This window comes from Protopterus annectens, chromosome 1.part0 (genome assembly GCF_019279795.1).
Source record: "Protopterus annectens isolate FY-2018-M chromosome 1.part0, PAN1.0, whole genome shotgun sequence".
NCBI classification, from domain to species: Eukaryota; Metazoa; Chordata; order Ceratodontiformes; family Protopteridae; genus Protopterus; species Protopterus annectens.
In genome coordinates, this window is record NC_056725.1 from 948,890,321 (window position 1) to 948,909,391 (window position 19,071).

General features: G+C 39.3%; 1 protein-coding gene across 13 annotated transcripts in view; it reads left to right on the forward strand.

The window, feature by feature from the left end:
- LAMA2 (laminin subunit alpha 2) overlaps positions 1 to 19,071 on the forward strand; it is a 4,753,606-nt gene that overhangs the window by 3,440,513 nt on the left and 1,294,022 nt on the right. For all 13 annotated transcript variants that reach the window (XM_044064325.1, XM_044064371.1, XM_044064344.1 and 10 more), the window contains one exon: positions 15,643 to 15,785. In XM_044064325.1, coding sequence (XP_043920260.1) covers positions 15,643 to 15,785 — 143 coding nt within the window. The remainder of the gene's footprint in view (positions 1 to 15,642; positions 15,786 to 19,071) is intronic.

Genomic DNA, 19,071 nt, shown 5'->3' on the forward strand with positions numbered 1-19,071 from the left:
TCTAGAAATTTCAACCTGTAGCTCATTTAACTTAGTCTCGTTGGTTTTAACTATGATGTCCATTATTTCAAACCCTGCTCTAACAAGAACAGCTGTCAACTCATGATATGCTGTAGTCCTACTGTAAATTCCCATCAGAAGTTTTCACAACCTTAAACCTTTGGGAACATGTTTCAAATCCATGGATTTTTTCAAAAACAAATTGTCCAGTTGTAATGACCTGTATTTACAACACAGTTTTTCAAAGGAAGAAAGTCGCTGGTTCCACGTCGGTGTTTCGACAAGTCTTTCAGGCCTTCGCCCCAAGTCACAATCCAATGCTCCAAACCAAGAGTTGAATTCTCTTACTGTTTCCATTCCATTGTTGTCATCACTGGGCCCCCCAGATCCCGTTTTATCCAGATTGACAGGCGAATGCAAAGTAAACAACTCCGCCTGTGTACTCGACAAAGATGTCTTTCTGGGATTCATGGCAGTAACCCTTTCATTTGTTAGAATTGTCGTAAATTTATTTATGGATTCCAAAACCTGAGTTATCCCCCCCATAATAGTTAACTCGGAGTCAGTAGGCAAAAAACAATGCCAACCGTCAAACACCCTTCAATAATAACACCACACTCCTTGAATTTCACACACGGCAATTGAATTTGGAAATACCAGTAGGTGTTGTACAAATGTTCTTAAATTTTTGTAAAAGGTGAAAGAGAAATAATTCCCATTACGGAAAATAAAGATCCAAAGCAGTTCAACAGTTCACGAAAACCGGCACGGTTTATAAACTGGAAAAGTTGACGAACAGCAGTCACCAGACTTGAAAACGAATAAAATAACAAACACACATACCGAAACCAGTAAAGTGGACCACTTATTTTCAGATCAAACAACTAAGTGCTTTTGCCAAATAACCAAAGGCTTCTTCAGAGTTGTTCAAACATTCTCCCCATACTGCTTTTATATTACAAATTAGATTGAGCAGGAAGCTACTGAATTTGTGGAATACCTTAACAGAACTACTGATTTCCTGAAATGTACTAGCACCTGGGATAAAAACCAGATACATTATCTGGATATTTGTTTAACAAAGAACGTTAACATTTTACATAGTACTATTTACAAAAAGGCTTCCTATTCAAACACCTTGTTGCATTTTACCAGCAACCATCCACACTTCCAAAAATGAAGTGTGGTTAAAGAACAGATGATAAGGGTGTTAAGACTTACTAGTAATGATGAACTTTTCGTCAGGGAAATTTACAATTTAATTGGAATATTTTTGGAAAGGGGTACCCCTTGAAACTATTAATAAACATCAAACACACATCAAAAACACAGACAACCATCTCCTCCTACAACCCAACACTACAACCTGTGAGAGATGCACTTATCTAGCCAAACTGGAGGTAAAGCTCAGAGCTATGCACTGTTATTTTTGCTTCACTGTATAGTTTTTCAGATCTCTGCTGAAGGTGTTTTTCCCTCCTCCCCCTATTTCTCTGTGTATTAAGTTGGTATAACTGGTTTTACATCCTGTGTGTTATCTGACTATCTCAAGGATTACTTGCATAAAATTAGACACTCTTAGTAAAAGTCTTCATATCATTGCTGGAGCCTTCCTGTGTCCTGACAGAGTGCTTGTCAAACTATCTGGAGATATATGGAGCTGAGTATATTTTTCTGGCATTTCAGAGTTGTGTATTGGTAATTGTTGTTTGACTAATTTTATATCATTCCTGGCTGACTTCAGAGTTGTGCACTGTTACTTTTGCTTAACTGTATAGTTTTTCAGATCTCTGCTGAAGGTGTTGGTTTTCCCATACCCACCCTCCCTATTCCTGTGTTGTTGTTTATCCTGTGTTGTTGTTTAAATTTGGAGGCTTTTGCAGTTGCCCGCCCCCACTGTAGATTTGATCTGGTACACTCCCCCCAGTCCCATCTCTTTACCTCATTCTACCTAATAGACTCCTTCTGCATTTTTTTTTTAGTCATTTTTAATTTAATTGCATGTTTTAAACTGTTTGGTCTACATACTCAAGTGTGCTAGCTTCCACTTCATTTGAATTATTTTTACTGCTGTTTTAGCCACTTTTCTGTGTGTATATGTATATATATGAATATATATATATATATATATATATATATATATATATATATATATATATATATATATATATATATATATATATATATATATATATATATATATATATACACCTTTCCTGTAACTAGTGTAGTCCAGATTCAGATTTGCTGTATCCAGGACTGTATGTAAGCTTCTGAGCCCTTCCAAGCTTTCTGTGTTGGAGGGAAGCCTTTTAGCTTATCAGTGGGAGTGGTAAGCACTATGTAACCTATCTACCACATAAGGAGTGGTTCTGGCCCAGAAATTGTAGTTACTGGCCGTTTGGGCAGTTTTTCCATCTCTCTCAACTTTCTGATTTAAAAGCCCGCATTTGCACTTGTTTCCCCCCTTTCCTGTAACTAGTTTAGTCCAGATACAGATTCTTAGTTTTAGCACTTGAATTTGCTTATTCGTGATCAGCACTTGTTCAGAACTTGTAAGCACTAAATAACCTACTAATTAATACAGCAGTCGACCTTCCTCATTACCTAGAGGAAAGCAGTTTTGGTACTTACTTTCCTCACTTGCTTAGATAAAAACAGCTCTTGTACTCACTTTTCTTACTTATCTAAAGGAAAATAGTTTTTTATTCAGGCATATCCAAGGGTCAGCTCCTGGTGTTCTCTCCTGTCTATCTGATGAATCTGGGCATCTTGGGGCAATGTAGAAATTGCCTCATGTACACAGGCAACCCGCTCCTCCTACCACCCAACACTACAACCTGTGAGAGATGCACTCATCTAGCCAAACTGGAGGTAAAGCTCTCTCCAATCAAGACTGAACTTGACAGTCAAGAGGAGAAGGTAAACACTTGCACCACACCACACTCATCACATAGTCGCACTAAATCTACACCACCAAAATCCACACATAGAAACACAAAAACATTCACAGAGACTCTCAATAATAATCTGCTCAAGCAACAGAGACCTCCAAAGCAGAAATGCAAGCAACCTCCACCCCCCCAACACAATCCAAATGACACATAGCCAGTATACTCAGTGTGCCACTCAACCACAGCCAATAAGGCAAAACAACGTACCCAACACACTAGTCATAGGTGACTCTTTAGTCAGGCAAACTGATGTCCCACTCAGCAGGTTAAACAAGGAGAAAGTTACTGTCAACTGCCTGTTGGGTGCCAGGATCCACCACATTACCCACGCACTCAGGTCACTCCACAACAAATACAAATATGACTCTGTCATTGTCCATGTTGGTGTGAATGACCTGAGACGTACCTGCCTGGACTACATGAAAAGAGACATGGAAGAGCTCTCTGATCTTGTAGCGCAGGCAGGTATGATCCTAGCCCTGAGTAGCATTCTGCCATCACCCAGAATGATGCCGCAGTACAAGGACAAAATGATTGACATCAACAATTGGCTAAGCTTTTGGTGCCATTCTAAAGGGATCCAGTATCTGTCTGCCTGGGATGACATGGTCGACAGACCACGATGCTTTGCCAGAGATGGCCTGCACCTGTCACCCCTGGGATTTTGGATACTGGCTGAGGTTCTTGCCGCCCCTATAGTGTCTTTTTTAGGCAAGGTTCAAATGACAAATTCACCACCATAATAGGAACATGCAAGCAAAAACTGAGGGTGATGCTACTCAATGCTAGAAGTCTAAATCTCAAAATGTACTCACTCGAGGCACTCCTTAAAATGGAGAACATCAATATCTGTGCAGTGACTGAGACCTGGTTCAAGGATCCAGAAAGCACCCCTGCATTACCAGGCTATAACTCATACCACACTTTTCGGCCATGTAACCTGGACCAGAACACCAAAGGTGGAGGTGTGTCTATATTCATTAAGGATATCCACACCTCCAGGCTAGCTGCTCAGCATAATACAGCCGAGGTTATCCAACTGCAACTAACTCTGGGCAAAACTGCAATCAAAATTGTAGCTTGCTACAGATCACACACCATGCCTCAGGATTCTCACTCCTCTTTTCTTGATGTACTGGAAAATATTAGGGTTCAACCAAACACCCTAATAATGGATGATTTCAACTACCCCACCATTAACTTGGAAAAAAACTCATGTATCAACTCCTTCGCTCAATGCTTTGTGGAATTCATAAACTCCAAAGCCCTGGAACAACTTATCCACACCCCCACCGGGGGCAACAATATCCTAGATCTAGTCATTATCAACATTAGTGACCAGTGTTCCACACCTGAAGTCAATGCCTCATTGGTCTGATCCGACCATAAGCTAATTACCCTAGATATCCACATTCTGCCCCCACCCCCCATTAAGGATACCATGGTAAAAAAATTTCTCCAAAGCCAACTTCATGCTTCTTAAGACAGAAGTGGTGAACTTCATGACACCCATGCAGATGGACAATACAGTTACGACTACTGAATCCTACACAATTGAACTTTATAATCACTTACATGAGTGCATGGATCATGCTATCCTAAACAGAACTAAGACGCTATCCTCCAAAAAAAGAAGCCAATCTGGTGGTCCCCTGCCATAAACAAACTGTACAACAGAAGGAAGAAACTGTTGCAAAAGAGAGTAAAATCCCATGAGTGGAGGAGCTCCCTGGTCAGCCTCAGTAAGAAGCTGTGATCCCTGATAAAATCCTCCAAAGCTAGTTATGAAAACAAAATCACCACTGATTCTAAAGACAACCACAAAGCATTCAATAGCTATGTCAAGAATCTCAATGGCAACACTCAGATCTGCTCTGAGTTACAGCACAATGGCACTAAATATACAGACCCAACTGATACTGCCAAATATCCTGGCAGATACGTTCAGTGCTAACTTTACCCCCGTCTCACCCCCTAAAGAGCCCATCTCTACAACGAAAGAATGCAAAGTTCCTGTAATCACGGCGGCACAGGTAAAAAACACACTCTCCAAAGCCAAGAACACAGCATCCATGGGACCAGACAACATCCCAGGCTGCGTTCTACACAAACTACAGAACGAACTGGCACCCCACCTAAGTACCATGTTCAATCATAGCCTCACCTCAGGCTTTGTGCCTGCTGAATGGCGCACTGTGACATTTATCCACCTCCACAAGGGGGGAGCCACCACGGACCCCAGGAACTACCACCCCATTAGCCTGATGAGCCTGGTCTGCAAGGCCATGTAACGTATCTTCATGGAACTTATAAACAAAGACATTGGTAATCTCCAAACTCTGGACCTCACCCAGTTTGGGTTTGTAAAAGGCAGATCATGTCTCCTAAAACTGATAGACTTCTTTGAAGCAGTCACCAAAGATGTAGACAAGGGTAAGGGGGATCACTCAGCCTATCTAGATCTTGCCAAGGCTTTCGACACAATCCCCCACTCTGGAATTATAGATAAACTCACTAAACTAGGTATAAATCCCTATGTCACAAGATGGGTTGCCAACTGGCTCACTGACAGAACCCACACAGTGAAAGTAGCAGACTCCAAAAACGACTTCAGACCAGTAACAAGTGGAGTACCACAGGGTTCAGTCCTGGGTCCTCTCCTGTTTGGTATTTACTTCTCCGAATTGCAGGCTAACACAGAAGGTCTTTGTCTAATGAAGTTTGCAGATGACTGTAAACTAGGAGCCATAATCGAAACTCCTAACGATGTGGACATCCTACAAAATGGCCTCACTGAGACAGATGCATGGTGTCAAAGCCATGGCCTCAAGCTCAGTGCCAAAAAGTGCATTGTCATCCCCTTTGGTAAAAACTCTGTACCCATGAACTACAACATAGGTGGTAGTATACTTAACACCGAAAGTGTGATAAGAGACCTTGGGACACAGGTGGACAGTAGTCTCTCCTTTGATAATCACATTGCCACAGTAGTCAGGAAATCGTTCTATGTGGCACACCTCATCACAAAAGGGTTCTCATCCAGAAAAAAAGAGGTCATTGTTCCCCTCTACTCATCACTCAATAGACCCATTATAGAGTACAATGCCCCTTTTGGTATGTACCTCACAAGACATCTACAACAACTGGAAAGGCCGCAGAAATACCTCACAAAGAGGATTACTGGCCTCAAGCAGATGCCCTACGCAGACCGTCTCAAAAAACTCCAGCTTTACTCCGTCACATATTGCCTACTCAGAGGTGATCTCTGCCTAGCATACAAAGCTATGTCAAACCCAGAGCTGTTGGACATCCTCCACTTAAAGAAATCCCAATCCCTCCGAGCTACACGCTCTAGGGACCTAAACCTTGCCACCACAATAAACAGAACATGCCGGAGGGATAGATTCCTGTCCCAGAGACTTCCCTTACTCTGGAATAAACTACCTATCTCTATCAAACAAAGCTCCTCATTAGCACTCTTCAAGAAAAATCTTGATGATTGGATGGGAAATAGGAAATTCACCCTGGAGATCACATCTGTGGCTCTGCTCGACAGTGGCACAGGAAAATTATTTTCTTGGGTGGCAAAAGCCAGGGTACCTTTTTGGCTGGGCTTGTATAGGCCGCAGGGCCGATAGCCTTGTACCTACCTATGAACCTTTGAACCTAAAAAAGAGGTTATTAAAAAGAGGGAATCAACTTTTACTCCAATTCTATCGTCTAACTGGCAGGCTAAAAGTAAAGATATGATTCATGACAGTAGCAAGAGCAATGCTATGGTCCTAGAATACAATGGGGCTAGTTCAAAAGTTGTAGATATTACCAACCAGTGTTTGGGAACTTTGTTTCCAAAAGGAGATGTTAGCTATTCTAGGATTAAAACCTCAGGAAGTTTTTAGCAGGGGAAGAAATGTTAAAAACGTTCTTAAAAAGAAAAGTAACATTCCAATTTATAAATCCTGTATGTCCAAATGTGGAAGTTGCAATTTATGTAGATATATAAATGATGGCCCCTGTGTTTACATTCAAGGGAATGAGGGAATGATATTTCTATTCCATGTCCTGGTAGATGCAACTGCTTTACTACACATGTTGTGTATGCGGCTACTTGTTTATCCTGTCCCTGCTTCTATGTAGGTAAAACTATTTAGAGGTTAAGGGACAGGATAAGTGAGCATGTTAGGGCTATAAAGAACAAGGACATTCATAATGCCCTTTATATATATTCAGACAAATGCATACATTTTAAAAAGTTTATATTTTTTGTGATAGACATGATTTCCACTGATGAGCGAGGAGGTGACATGAATTGAAAGTTAGAAAGGAAAGAATCCCTCCGGCAATTAAGGTTAAATGCATCTGTGGACCCTGGTTTGAATGATTTTATTTCCATCAAGCCAATTTTGAAAATTAGGCATAATCAAATTGTTTAAACATATTAAATAGTATATTAATATTCTGAATGAACTTTTTAGTTCAGCAATTTATTAATAATTCTTTTTTATATAATATCTTTTTACAAATGTGATTCACTAATTGGTATGTTAGTAAGTATTTGATCATGCATTAAAGTACTGTCTTTTTAAGAAAGTATACAAGTTTAAGATGGAGGGTAGGTGTTTGCATTTTAAATCTGATTTGTAATATAAAAGCAGTATGGATAGAATGTTTGAACAACTCTGAAGAAACCTTTGGTTATTTGGTGAAAGCGCTTAGTTGTTTGATCTGAAAGTAAACGGAACACTTTACTGGTTTCGGTACGTGTGTTTGTTATTTTATTTCTTAAGGCTTTGTTTGTCTGGATCAAGTTCTCTGTCTTACCCTTTGCACTCCCTAGTGCATCAAGATAACTGGGCAACAAGGACAACTGCATGCACGGCACTCAGTTTTCTGAATCACATTTGGTCCCCTGGACCTCTTCAAGTTGTTACAGACCATACCACAGTCATATGGGGGCATCAACCAGCAAGGGGAAAACCAGCTCCTACTCCCTTTTCAGACTAGCCACATCAGCTTGGAATATAGCTTTACAGCACAATCTCAGTCTACAGGCATCTGTCTGTACAGGCTTCTGCTGAAGCAAAACTGTGTGGCAGACTGAGCAAGTCAAAGGCAGACCCTCATGAATGTAAACAACATTATGGAGTATTCCATGATTTAATCCATCTCTGTGGAATTTCTCAAACAGATTTCTTTGCCCCCTGTCTGAACAATCAGTTGGAAGTCCTGGAAGACAGATGCCTTTTCTTTTTTTGGACAGGCATGTTTCCACCCTTTCTACTGATATCCAGGGTACTTTTGAAGATTCAGAATGACCCCCCCCCCCACAAGATCATTCTGGTAACTTCCTTCTGACTCAGGCAACAGTGGTTTTCCCTTCTTTTGGAAATGACCAGGGGCAATTACCACATGCTCGCTCACAGAATGGATTTAGTCCACAAAAATCGAGGAGTTTGATACATTGCAACTACAATCAGCCTCAAATGACTGCCTGGATGATATGGTCTAGATTAATCACTGTTCGGTTCCTGTTTACTGAGGATATGCAGCAGGTACTAATGGAGGCAAGATAGCTGGCTACTAGAAAATCAGATATATGCACACAGAAAACATTTTCTGGTTGGTGACATAAGCAGAAACATTGAGGGCTAGTCTGTCTCTAGTTTTACAATACTTGTGTGAGTTTCTTCCCTTTGGCCTATGTTACTTCTCTACCAGAGTTCACATCAATCATTTCAACACTTCTGTCCATGGATCCCCCTCTTTCAATGCATTCCCATGTGAAAATGTTTTTGAAAGGGATTTTGCATAAGAGAGCTCCAAGAAAACTGATGGCTACTTCTTGGGATCCTAATTTTATCTATAATTTTATGTTAGAAAAGCTAGCACTTGCTCCATTTGAACCAGCTCATCTACCTAACTTGAGGTTCTTAACATGTAAAAATGCTTTACTGATAGTTGTGTCCTCTGCAAGAAGAGTATGTGAGTTGCAAGCTCTTACAGTGAGTCAACCCCATTTCATTTTCCACAGAAAAAGAGTTTCATTGAGAAAGAATCCTTATTTCATGTCTAAAGTGGTATCCAGGTTTACTTTAAGCCAAACTATCAATCTTCCTTTCTTTCCTAAACCCAAACTGAGGGTGAAAGGATACTTCATATCTTGGATGTCCACAGACACCTGAGGCACTGTCTTGACAGATAAAAATCTTTCAGCTCTTCAGATCAGTTGTTCATTTCTTGTGAAGTTAAGAAGAAGGTGCAACCTGTGTCAAATCAGACTATTTCAAAATGGTTGTCTCGGGCTATTTACTTTTGTTATTCTCACCGCAACAAAACTATTGTGAGGATTCACTATATTAGGGTTTTGGCTTCATTTTATGTCTGTTTTGGAAAGGGATGGATTCTAGAAGTATTCTAGAAGCTGTAACTTGGTCTTCAGTACAAACTTTTAGAAAGCACTGAAATCTTGATTTCTTCTCTAGGTATAGATCAGACTTTGCTAAGACCATTCTCCAGTGGATCTTGGACCCTTCCCTTTCTATCTACCAAATGTATTAAGCTAGGGTAACCTACCCATATAGCTAAGGCTACAGCAGCAGTAATCAATATGATGAGCATAGCACAGTTAGTGTAAGTAAACTTACACTGACAGTAGATGTTTGAATGATCACTTCTGCAATAGCTCCTCAATCCCTCTACTCCCTTTTTTATTATGTTGTTTTGCCAGGGTGTGAAAATCTATATATACATTTTTATTCCTAACTATGTTTACTCAGGGATCAATCTCTCTCTCTATCTCTCTCTCTCTCTCTATCTCTCTCACTCTCTCTCTCATTTGGTATATAAGCTCTGAAGAGCTTGGTGCCCAAACATGTATTTTTAGACACCTCAACTTGAGCTGCTTTACAGTTTGAGTGCATGTAAGGTGCCCTGAAATTTTGGAAGTTGGCCGGCTGTCACATCCTTGGCAGGATATAACCCAGACAGATTAGGCCACTGCAGTAGTCATTATCTGTAAATCTACTGTTATACTAAGTTTACTTAAAAAACTGTTCTTTCCCCTATCTTTAGGAAAAGATGAAGCACTACTAACTCATACAAGACAGGAGGTATTTGCTACATCCCAACTAGCTACCTAGTCTAAATACCTTTTAGGCACCTACTGTATTTTCTGAGGACATACAACAGGTATCAAAAGAGTCAAGAAAACATGATACTAGGAAATGAAATATTAGCAAATGGAAAAGATTTACCAGGTGTTGTCAAAACATGAACCAAGACCCTTCGAAGGCAAGTATTTCACTTTGTAATATTTTATGTGAGTTGCCATCATCTAGTTTTTCTTGCTTCTCTGTCAAGATTCATTTGTCGATCATTTCAGTATGTCTACCCATGAATCCTTCCCTTTTAATGCTTTCCCATGCCAAAATGTTTTTGAAACGGGTGTTGCATACCAACCCTTCTAGAAAACAGGTGACTCCTTCTTGGGATCTTAACTTCATTTTAGCAAAACTAACCTTTGAGGTTCTTAACATAGGAAACATTTTATGATGAGTCAGTCTTATCTCATTTTCCACAAAGATGGGGTTTCATTAAAAAATAATCCTTCCTTTATATCTAAAGTGTTTCCAAGTTTACATTGAGCCAAAATATGAGGGAGAAAGGATCCTCCATACTGTGGCTGTCCACAGACAACTAAGATATTACCTTGAAAGAACTAAAACATTCAAAAGCTTTGATCAGTTTTTCATTTCTTATGAAGGTAAGAAAAAAGGACAACCTGTGTCAAAGCAGATGGTCTCCAAATGTTGTCTCATGCTATTACCTTTTGTTATATTGACCACAGTAAGGCAGTTCCAGGCAGGGTTTATGCCTTGGCTTCATGTGTCGCTTTTTGTTAGGGATTGTATTACAGAAGCAGCAGCTTGGACCTCTGTGCATACTTTTAAAAATACTCTGAACTAAATTCCTTCTCTAGGTCTAGGGCAAGCTTTGCTAGGACCCTTCCCCAGGGGCTCCTGGATGCTTATCATTCTTCCTCTCAGATAGTATAAGGTATGGTAGTCTGCCCATGTAGCTAAAGGTACTGCAGCTGTGAACAAAGGATGAACATAGTACAAATGTGTAAGTAAGCTTACTATAAGAGTAGCTGTTTGAATAATCACTGCTGCAGTAGCCACTCCCTCCCTACAACCATCTCCCTTATTTTTGTATGATTTTCTTGCCAGGATCAGGATTTTTACTGTTACATTCATAGCTGTGAACTCTTTCAGGACTCTAGCCTTCCTCAATCAGCTGGCATGAAAGCCCAAACCACTCTTTTGCTTCACCTCTGTTTGAGCTGGTAATGGTTTAGGAACTTGGAAGGTTCCCTGAAGCTTTAAAAGCTGGCTGGCTGTTATATCCTTTGCAGGGTATAACCCATATATCTATGGCTACTGCAACAGTGATCATTCTAACATCTAATGGTATGGTAAGTTTATTTACACAACTGTACTTTTCTTCAGTTTTATTTGTAAATACCATTGAAGGAGGAGAAGAGGCGTAAGGCATGCCCGAAGGCAGGTAAGGGCTAGGACTGTGATAGTAAGGGTCGGAACTTTGAATGTTGGCAGTATGACTGGTATAGGGAGGGAGCTAGCTGATATAATGAACCGAAGGATGGTTGGTATATTGTGTGTGCAAGAGACAAGATGGAAGGAGAGCAAGGTTACGTGTATCAGAGGCGGTTTCAAATTGTTTTATCATGGTGTGGATGGGAGGAGAAATGGCGTAGGCATTATCCTGAAGGAAGAGTATGCTAAGAGTGTTTTGGAGATGAAAAGAATGTCAGATAGAGTGATGTTTATGAAGCTGGAAATTGATGGTGTAATGATGAATGCTGTTAGTGCATATGTTCCACAAGTTGGGTGTGCGATGGATGAGAAAGAAAAATTTTGGAGTGAGTTGGATGAAGTGGTGATGACTGTACCCAAGGGTGAGAGACTGGTGATTGGAGCTGATTTCAATGGGCATGCTGGTGAAGGGAACAGAGGGGACGAGGAAGTGATGGGTAGGTATGGTGTTAAGCAAATGAATGCAGAAGGTCAGATGGTAGTGGAATTTGCGAAAAGGATGGACATGGCTGTGATTAATACGTATTTTAACAAGAGGGAGGAGCATAGGGTGGCATACAAGAGTGGAAGAAGGTGCACACAGGTGGATTATATCTTATGTAGAAGGGCCAATCTGAAGGAGATTGGAGACTGTAAAGTGGTGGCAGGGGAATGTGTAGTTAGGCAGCATCAGATGGTGGTTTGTAGGATGACATTGGTGATCAAGAAGAGGAGGATGAGTGTGAGGGCAGCACCAAGGATCAAATGGTGGAAATTGAAAAAGGGTAATTGTGAGGTGATGTTCAGGGAAGAGTTAAGACAGGCACTGGGTGGCAGTGAAGAGTTACCGAATACCTGGGTAACTACAGCAGAGCTAGTAAAAGAGATGGCTAGAAGGGTGCTTGGTGTGACATCTGGAAAGAGGAAGGAGGACAAGGAGACCTGGTGTTGGAGTGAAGAAGTACAGGAGAGTATACAGAGAAAGAGGTTGGCGAAGAAGAAGTTGGATTGTCAAAGAGATGAAGAAAGTAGACAAGAGTATAAGGAGATGAGGTGCATGGCAAAGAGAGAGGTGGTGAAGGCTAAGGATAAGGTGTATGAAGAGTTGTATAAAAGGTTGGACACTAAGGAGGGAGAAAAGGACCTGTACCGATTGGCTAGACAGAGGGACCGAGCTAGTAAAGATGTGCAGCAGGTAAGGGTGATAAAGGATAATGAGGGAAACATACTCACGAGTGAGGAGAGTGTGTTGAGCAGATGGAAAGAGTACTTTGAGGGGTTGATGAATGAAGAGAATGAGAGGGAGAGAAGGTTGGATGATGTGTGGATAGTGAATCATGAAGTGCAGTGGATTAGCAAGGAGGAAGTAAGGATAGCTATGAAGAGGATGAAGAACGGAAAGGCTGTTCGTTCAGATGACATACCTGTGGAAGCATGGAGGTGTTTAGTGAAATGGCAGTGGAGTTTTTAACTAGATTGTTTAATTAAATCTTGGAATGTGAGAGGATGCCTAAAGAATGGAGAAAAAGTGTTTTGGTACGATTTTTAAGAATAAGGGTGATGTGCAGAGCTGTAGTAACTATAGAGTGATAAAATTGATCAGTCGCAGCATGAAATTATGGAAAAGAGTAGTGGAAGCTAGGTTAAGAAGGGACGTGATGATTAGTGATCAGCAGTATGGTTTCATGCCAGGAAAGAGCACTACAGATGTGATGTTTGCTCTGAGAGTGTTGATGGAGAAGTACAGAGAAGGTCAGAAGGAGTTGCATTGTGTCTTTTTGGATTTAGAGAAAGCATATGACAGGGTGCCTAGAGAGGAGTTGTGGTATTGTATGAGGAAGTTGGGAGGGTCAGAGAAGTATGTAAGAGTGGTACAAGATATGTACGAGGGTAGTGTGACAGTGGTGAGGTCTGCGGTGGGAGCGACGGATGCGTTTAAGGTGGAGGTGGGATTACATCAAGGATCAGCTCTGAGCCCTTTCTTATTTGCAATGGTGATGGACAGGTTGATAGACGAGATCAGACAGGAGTCCCCGTAGACTATGATGTTTGCAGATGACATTGTGATCTGTAGTTAGAGTAGGGAACAGGTGGAGGAGACCCTGGAGAAGTGGAGATATGCTCTAGACATAAGAGGAATGAAGGTCAGCAGGACTAAGACAGAATATATGTGTGTGAATGAGAGGAAGGATAGAAGAATGGTGAGCATGCAGGGAGTAGAGGTGGCGAAGGTGGATGAGTTTAAGTACTTGGGATCAACAGTTCAGAGTAATGGTGAGTGTGGAAGAAAGGTGAAGAAGAGAGTACAGACAGGATGGAGTGGGTGGAGAAGAGTGTCAGGAGTAATTTGTGACAGACGAGTACCAGTAAGAGTGAAAGGGAAGGTCTACAAGAAGGTAGTGAGACCAGATATGTTATACGGGTTGGAGACAGTGGCATTGACAAAAAGGCAGAAGTCAGATCTTGACGTGGCAGAGGTGAAGATGTTAAGATTTGCACTGGGTGCGATGAGGATGGACAGGATTAGGAATAAGTATATTAGAAGGCCAGCCCAGGTTGGAAGGTTTGGAGACAAAGCCAGAGAGGCAAGATTACGTTGGTTTGGACATGTGCTGAGGAGGGATGCAGAGTATATTGGGAAAAAGATGCTAAGGATGAAGCTGCCAGGTAACAGGAAAAGAGGAAGGCCTAAGATAAGGTTTATGGATGTGGTGAGAGAGGATATGCAGGTGGTTGGTGTGAAAGAGCAAGATGCAGAGGACAGGAGGAAATGGAAACAGTTGATCTGCTCTGGTGACCATAACGGGAGCAGCCGAAAGAAGAAGATGATTCTACAATTGTTTTTTCCATATTGCAATTTGTGAATTGTACTAATTCAGTGCAGTAATTCATGTGATGGCATTCCACAGTTGATATTTCAAATATAAGTTTTATTACAATTGTTGGAATTTGTTTAAAATAATGTAAATAATATGTAATTGGTTTATCAGCTTTCTTACATCAGTTTGTGTGCTGTTTTTATTCTGGATTCTCTCTCTCTCTCTCTCTTTTTTCCTCAGTTTTTAAGGTCGTTTTCTTGTGTTCATTTTGAAGGTATTTTCTGTTTTTTTTTTTTTTTTTTTTTTAATGGCAGGCCTCACAATCTGACAGTGGGAACATTGGCTCTAGGTGATGGTCTAGGTGATCTCGCACTAGTTTTAATTGTGCATGAAACACATTTGATGCACAGATATTTAGCAATCTGTCTGGTTGCAGACAGTTCTCAATGCAAATTTTATAAGTGTATATAAAATGGAGTTAAAATAGTGGCACTTTTATTGGGATTTTTGCCTTCCTTTTTTAAACCGATTGGAATAATTTGTGCTCTGTTCTGATGTATCGCCTAACTAAAATCAAATGACTATATAATTCAAGAAACCAATAAGGGTGTAAACAGATATGACAAATGCCCTTATTGCTCTCCAGTTTTAGAACTAGGATCAAGATAGTCGAGTTTTTGGCAAATTGAATCCTGAGTAAGTTATAAAGCAGAGAAAAAAAGGAAATTACATGCAAAAGCAAATAGGACATAAGAAACAGTAGCAGATAGCCAGCAGGGCAGGCAAATAATGCACTATACATGGGATTATGAACATCTTAAATGCATTCACTGCTGATTACCAGACTGCTTTGTTTCTGAGTAAGGGGCACTACACTTTCCCTGAGGTGAGTTAACTATTAGTTGATTATATTAAAGAAAGGTGATATATGAGAAAATATACCCCTACATAGGTGTAAAGAACTTTGCTCCCCATATAAAAATTGGCATTAGAATGCCATTTTGAATTACATTTTTCTTAGTTAAGAATTCAGACTCATTTTCATACCAGTATCATAGACCTGGTAAGTAGAATTAAAACTAAGGGGATGGAATGTATATAGCAACAAATAATATCCATTCAAAGTTATTCATCTTGTACTGGCACAAGAAACGTTTGAGTAATACAGTAAAATGGCTTAGTATTTCTTTCATGAGTCAACAGAAGAAATAAATTCAGGGATGAAAACCCTTTTCCAATATCATTGCATAATGCATATTTCTTCTTTTTCCTTAGCATGTGATGATGAGTGTACTGGATTGCTCCTTAATGACTTGGATCATCTCAATCAAATGGCAATGAGTGTGAACCTGACTGGTCCTCTTCCTCTACCATATAAGACACTATACAGATTTGAAAACTTGACTCAAGAATTGAAGGTAACGTCAAGTTTTGGAAGAGCACAAGTCAAGCTTTGAGAGATAGGTAGATAGATGATACATAGACAGATGGATGGAAAGATATACTCACACACATATGTTTGAGTCTTTGTGCATGCATGTCTGTGTATACACTTACATAAATACATATTAATTTACTTATAATAATATTTGTGTTAATTAAATCTTTGATTCATTCTGACTGTGTAATATGAAAGACTTTCTCTTGATCAGACTTCTTCAGTAGCAGCAGCAGCTCTAACATTTTATGAGCAACTTCTAGAGCTTTGTTAACCGTAGTAAAAGATGAACAGTGTCATATACAACAATTAGAGTATAAGTATACATATAGAGTTTATACACACAATTACAGTATAAGTATACATGCAGAGTTTAAGCACACAATTACAGTATAAGTATACATGCAGAGTTTATACACAATTACAGTATAAGTACATATGTAGAGCTTATACACAATTGCATTATAAGTATACATGTAGAGTTTATACACACAATTACATTATAAGTACACATGAAGAGTTTATAGACACAATTGCATTATAAGTACACATGTAGAGTTTATACACACAATTACAGTATAAGTACACATGTAGAGTTTATACACACAATTACAGTATAAGTACACATGTAGAGTTTATACACGCAATTACAGTATAAGTACATGTAGAGTTTATACATTGCATTATAAGTACACGTGTAGAGTTTATACACACAATTACAGTATAAGTACACATGTAGAGTTTATACACACAATTACAGTATAAGTACACATGTAGAGTTTATACACACAATTACATTATAAGTACACATGTAGAGTTTATACACACAGTTACAGTATAAGTACACATGTAGAGTTTTTACACTTGTGCAGTTTGGAATGAACACATAATGGTATAATCACAGCAATTTGCTGATGCATACTCAGTGAGTGACACACTTCTTCTCGTACCTGACTGAGTAGCTACACAATATAGCAGAAATGGTATACATTATGAAGTGAAGGTGTAACTTTGGAATGCAAACTGTTTCTCTGGATTTAGCTTTACTCATAAATGTAAATGCAGGAAGCCAGCCATTTTTTTTTTCCAACAGCTGCTCTATTTCCTTGTGAAGGCGAGTGCTGTTCTCATTCTGACATGGGTACTGAACATTGTTAGTGCGAGGCTGTTGTGCAAATAGCATGGATATGTACGTTTTTCCCACTATTTTGAAATGTCAGTTAAATTTTTTTCAGGAATGAATTGTGTTTGATATTAGTCCTTATTATAACTAGTGCATTATTCTTTTATACCCAGACCACCAGAAAAGTGATTATTGGCAAAGTTTGCTTGATGAGTTTTGTTGTTCCCCTTCAAAATGTGTCAACTTCCACTTGTTTAGGGCTTAACCATGACACTAATAATTGTGAACCTGCATGATACTTAACAAAATCTACTAGAGTGATGAGACCAAAAATATTAGCATTTTACTGAAGAGCAAAAAAAAATAGACATTGCAGAAGCTGTCTAAGAAAAAGGAAAGTAAGATTAAATATTCTGGTCCATTTTCTGAAAAAAATAAGCAGAGAGAAAAAAAAATCAGCTGAAAATATACTAAAGTAGATGGCAGTATAATGCTTAAGTCGTCCTAGAGTTATGTGGAGGAAGCTCCTGTACTTCTCACAGTGCCTCCTTCTGGGACCCAAAAGCCAGTCATAAAGCTGGCATTAGCACTGATTCTGGCTTGTCATAAAATAAAACAGTTAATACCAAAGTCAGCAGCTTGAGACACACATAATAATTACCCAAGTACAGAAAGGTGCAGAATGCTTGTTTGTGGGGATACCCAAGTATACTTCAAGGCTAACACACCGCCAGTGTGGCTGACATCAGTTTGTTCTTCTTTCAGTCATGTCCTCTCAAATCCTTTTTCCTCTAAAGAGTTATTAGACAATGTTTAAGTTAATTCAGAAGATTGCATGTTCACAAGTATTTACCATCTCTGATACAAGATCTATATAGGTCTTCTATTGTTCACCTTGCCATACTATAATTGGTAAGGGTAATTATAAGGAAAAAAGAGGCCTCCCTCCACAATGTCTTCTGAAGAGGGGGAGGATTTTTACTTCCAGTATACTGAATCCACTATGGATTCAGATACTGACTGTAATGATGTACACTCACTATATTCTCACTCTCCCTGCAAAGGCATTGTGTTTGAGGAACTATTTATTATCTTTATAGGAGAAATTGTTGATTGGCCTGCAAGTGATATTTCACTTCCTAAAAGACAATACTGTGAGATGAAGAGAATGAAAAAGTCCCGTTAATCTACTCTATCTCATTTAAAATTTACAGGAGATTTTTCATGCTTTCAGTATCTTGATATACAAGCTTCAGCTCCTAAGAAAGCTAATAAGCTGTATAGAGCCCTCATAGACAGACCTTGATTGTAGAGTAATTTGAAGGATGATCCTTCATCTGTCCGTTTTAAGGGCAGCATCAGAAGAAGACTCCCCATTTATTCTATTTGACTAGATGTCAAGACTCCTTGACAAAATGTAAAGATAATGTGTTAATCTCTCCAACAAGACCATGTTACTTGATGCATATGGTGATGTGTTGTAATTTTGTTCTTAATCAGATGTAGGAAAATATGCGATCTTCACCAGTTGAGGATGCAAAAGAAAAAAATGAAAACTTTTGCTGCTGCATGTGATAAGATTGGAGTATATATGTTAAAATATGAATAAGGGGGAGCAAATGCTCCATCCTTCAATGTGTCATTTGGTTTGCATTAAGATGAAACTCCTGGCCCTGAAAACAGTGTTATTCAGAGGATATTAATGTCGAGTTGCTATGTACCTCACTTAGTACTCTGATTCTTTGAAGATTGAATTTTAGTTTAGGAAGCAAACTCACATCATATTTTTTTTATTAAACTTATGTTAATGTTGAGAAGAAATAAGGAACTTCTTCTACAATTACATAATTTTAACATGTTAAATTGAATGCAAGGTCTGCATGGTGATTTTGAATTTTATGTGCTCAGATGTTTTTAAGGTGAAAAATAAATTGTGCTTATCTTGGAGTGAATGACAATTATTCAAAAGAATAAAAACATGTAATGCATATAAATGAAGCAAATTATTATGTTTTGCTTTCTTTTCTATTAATGTATATGGCATCTATATCACATCATCGAGTATGTGAATATCGAACACTCACATCATTGAATATTCAGATACTCGAACACAATATTGTGGGGGGCTATGCCCACTACACCT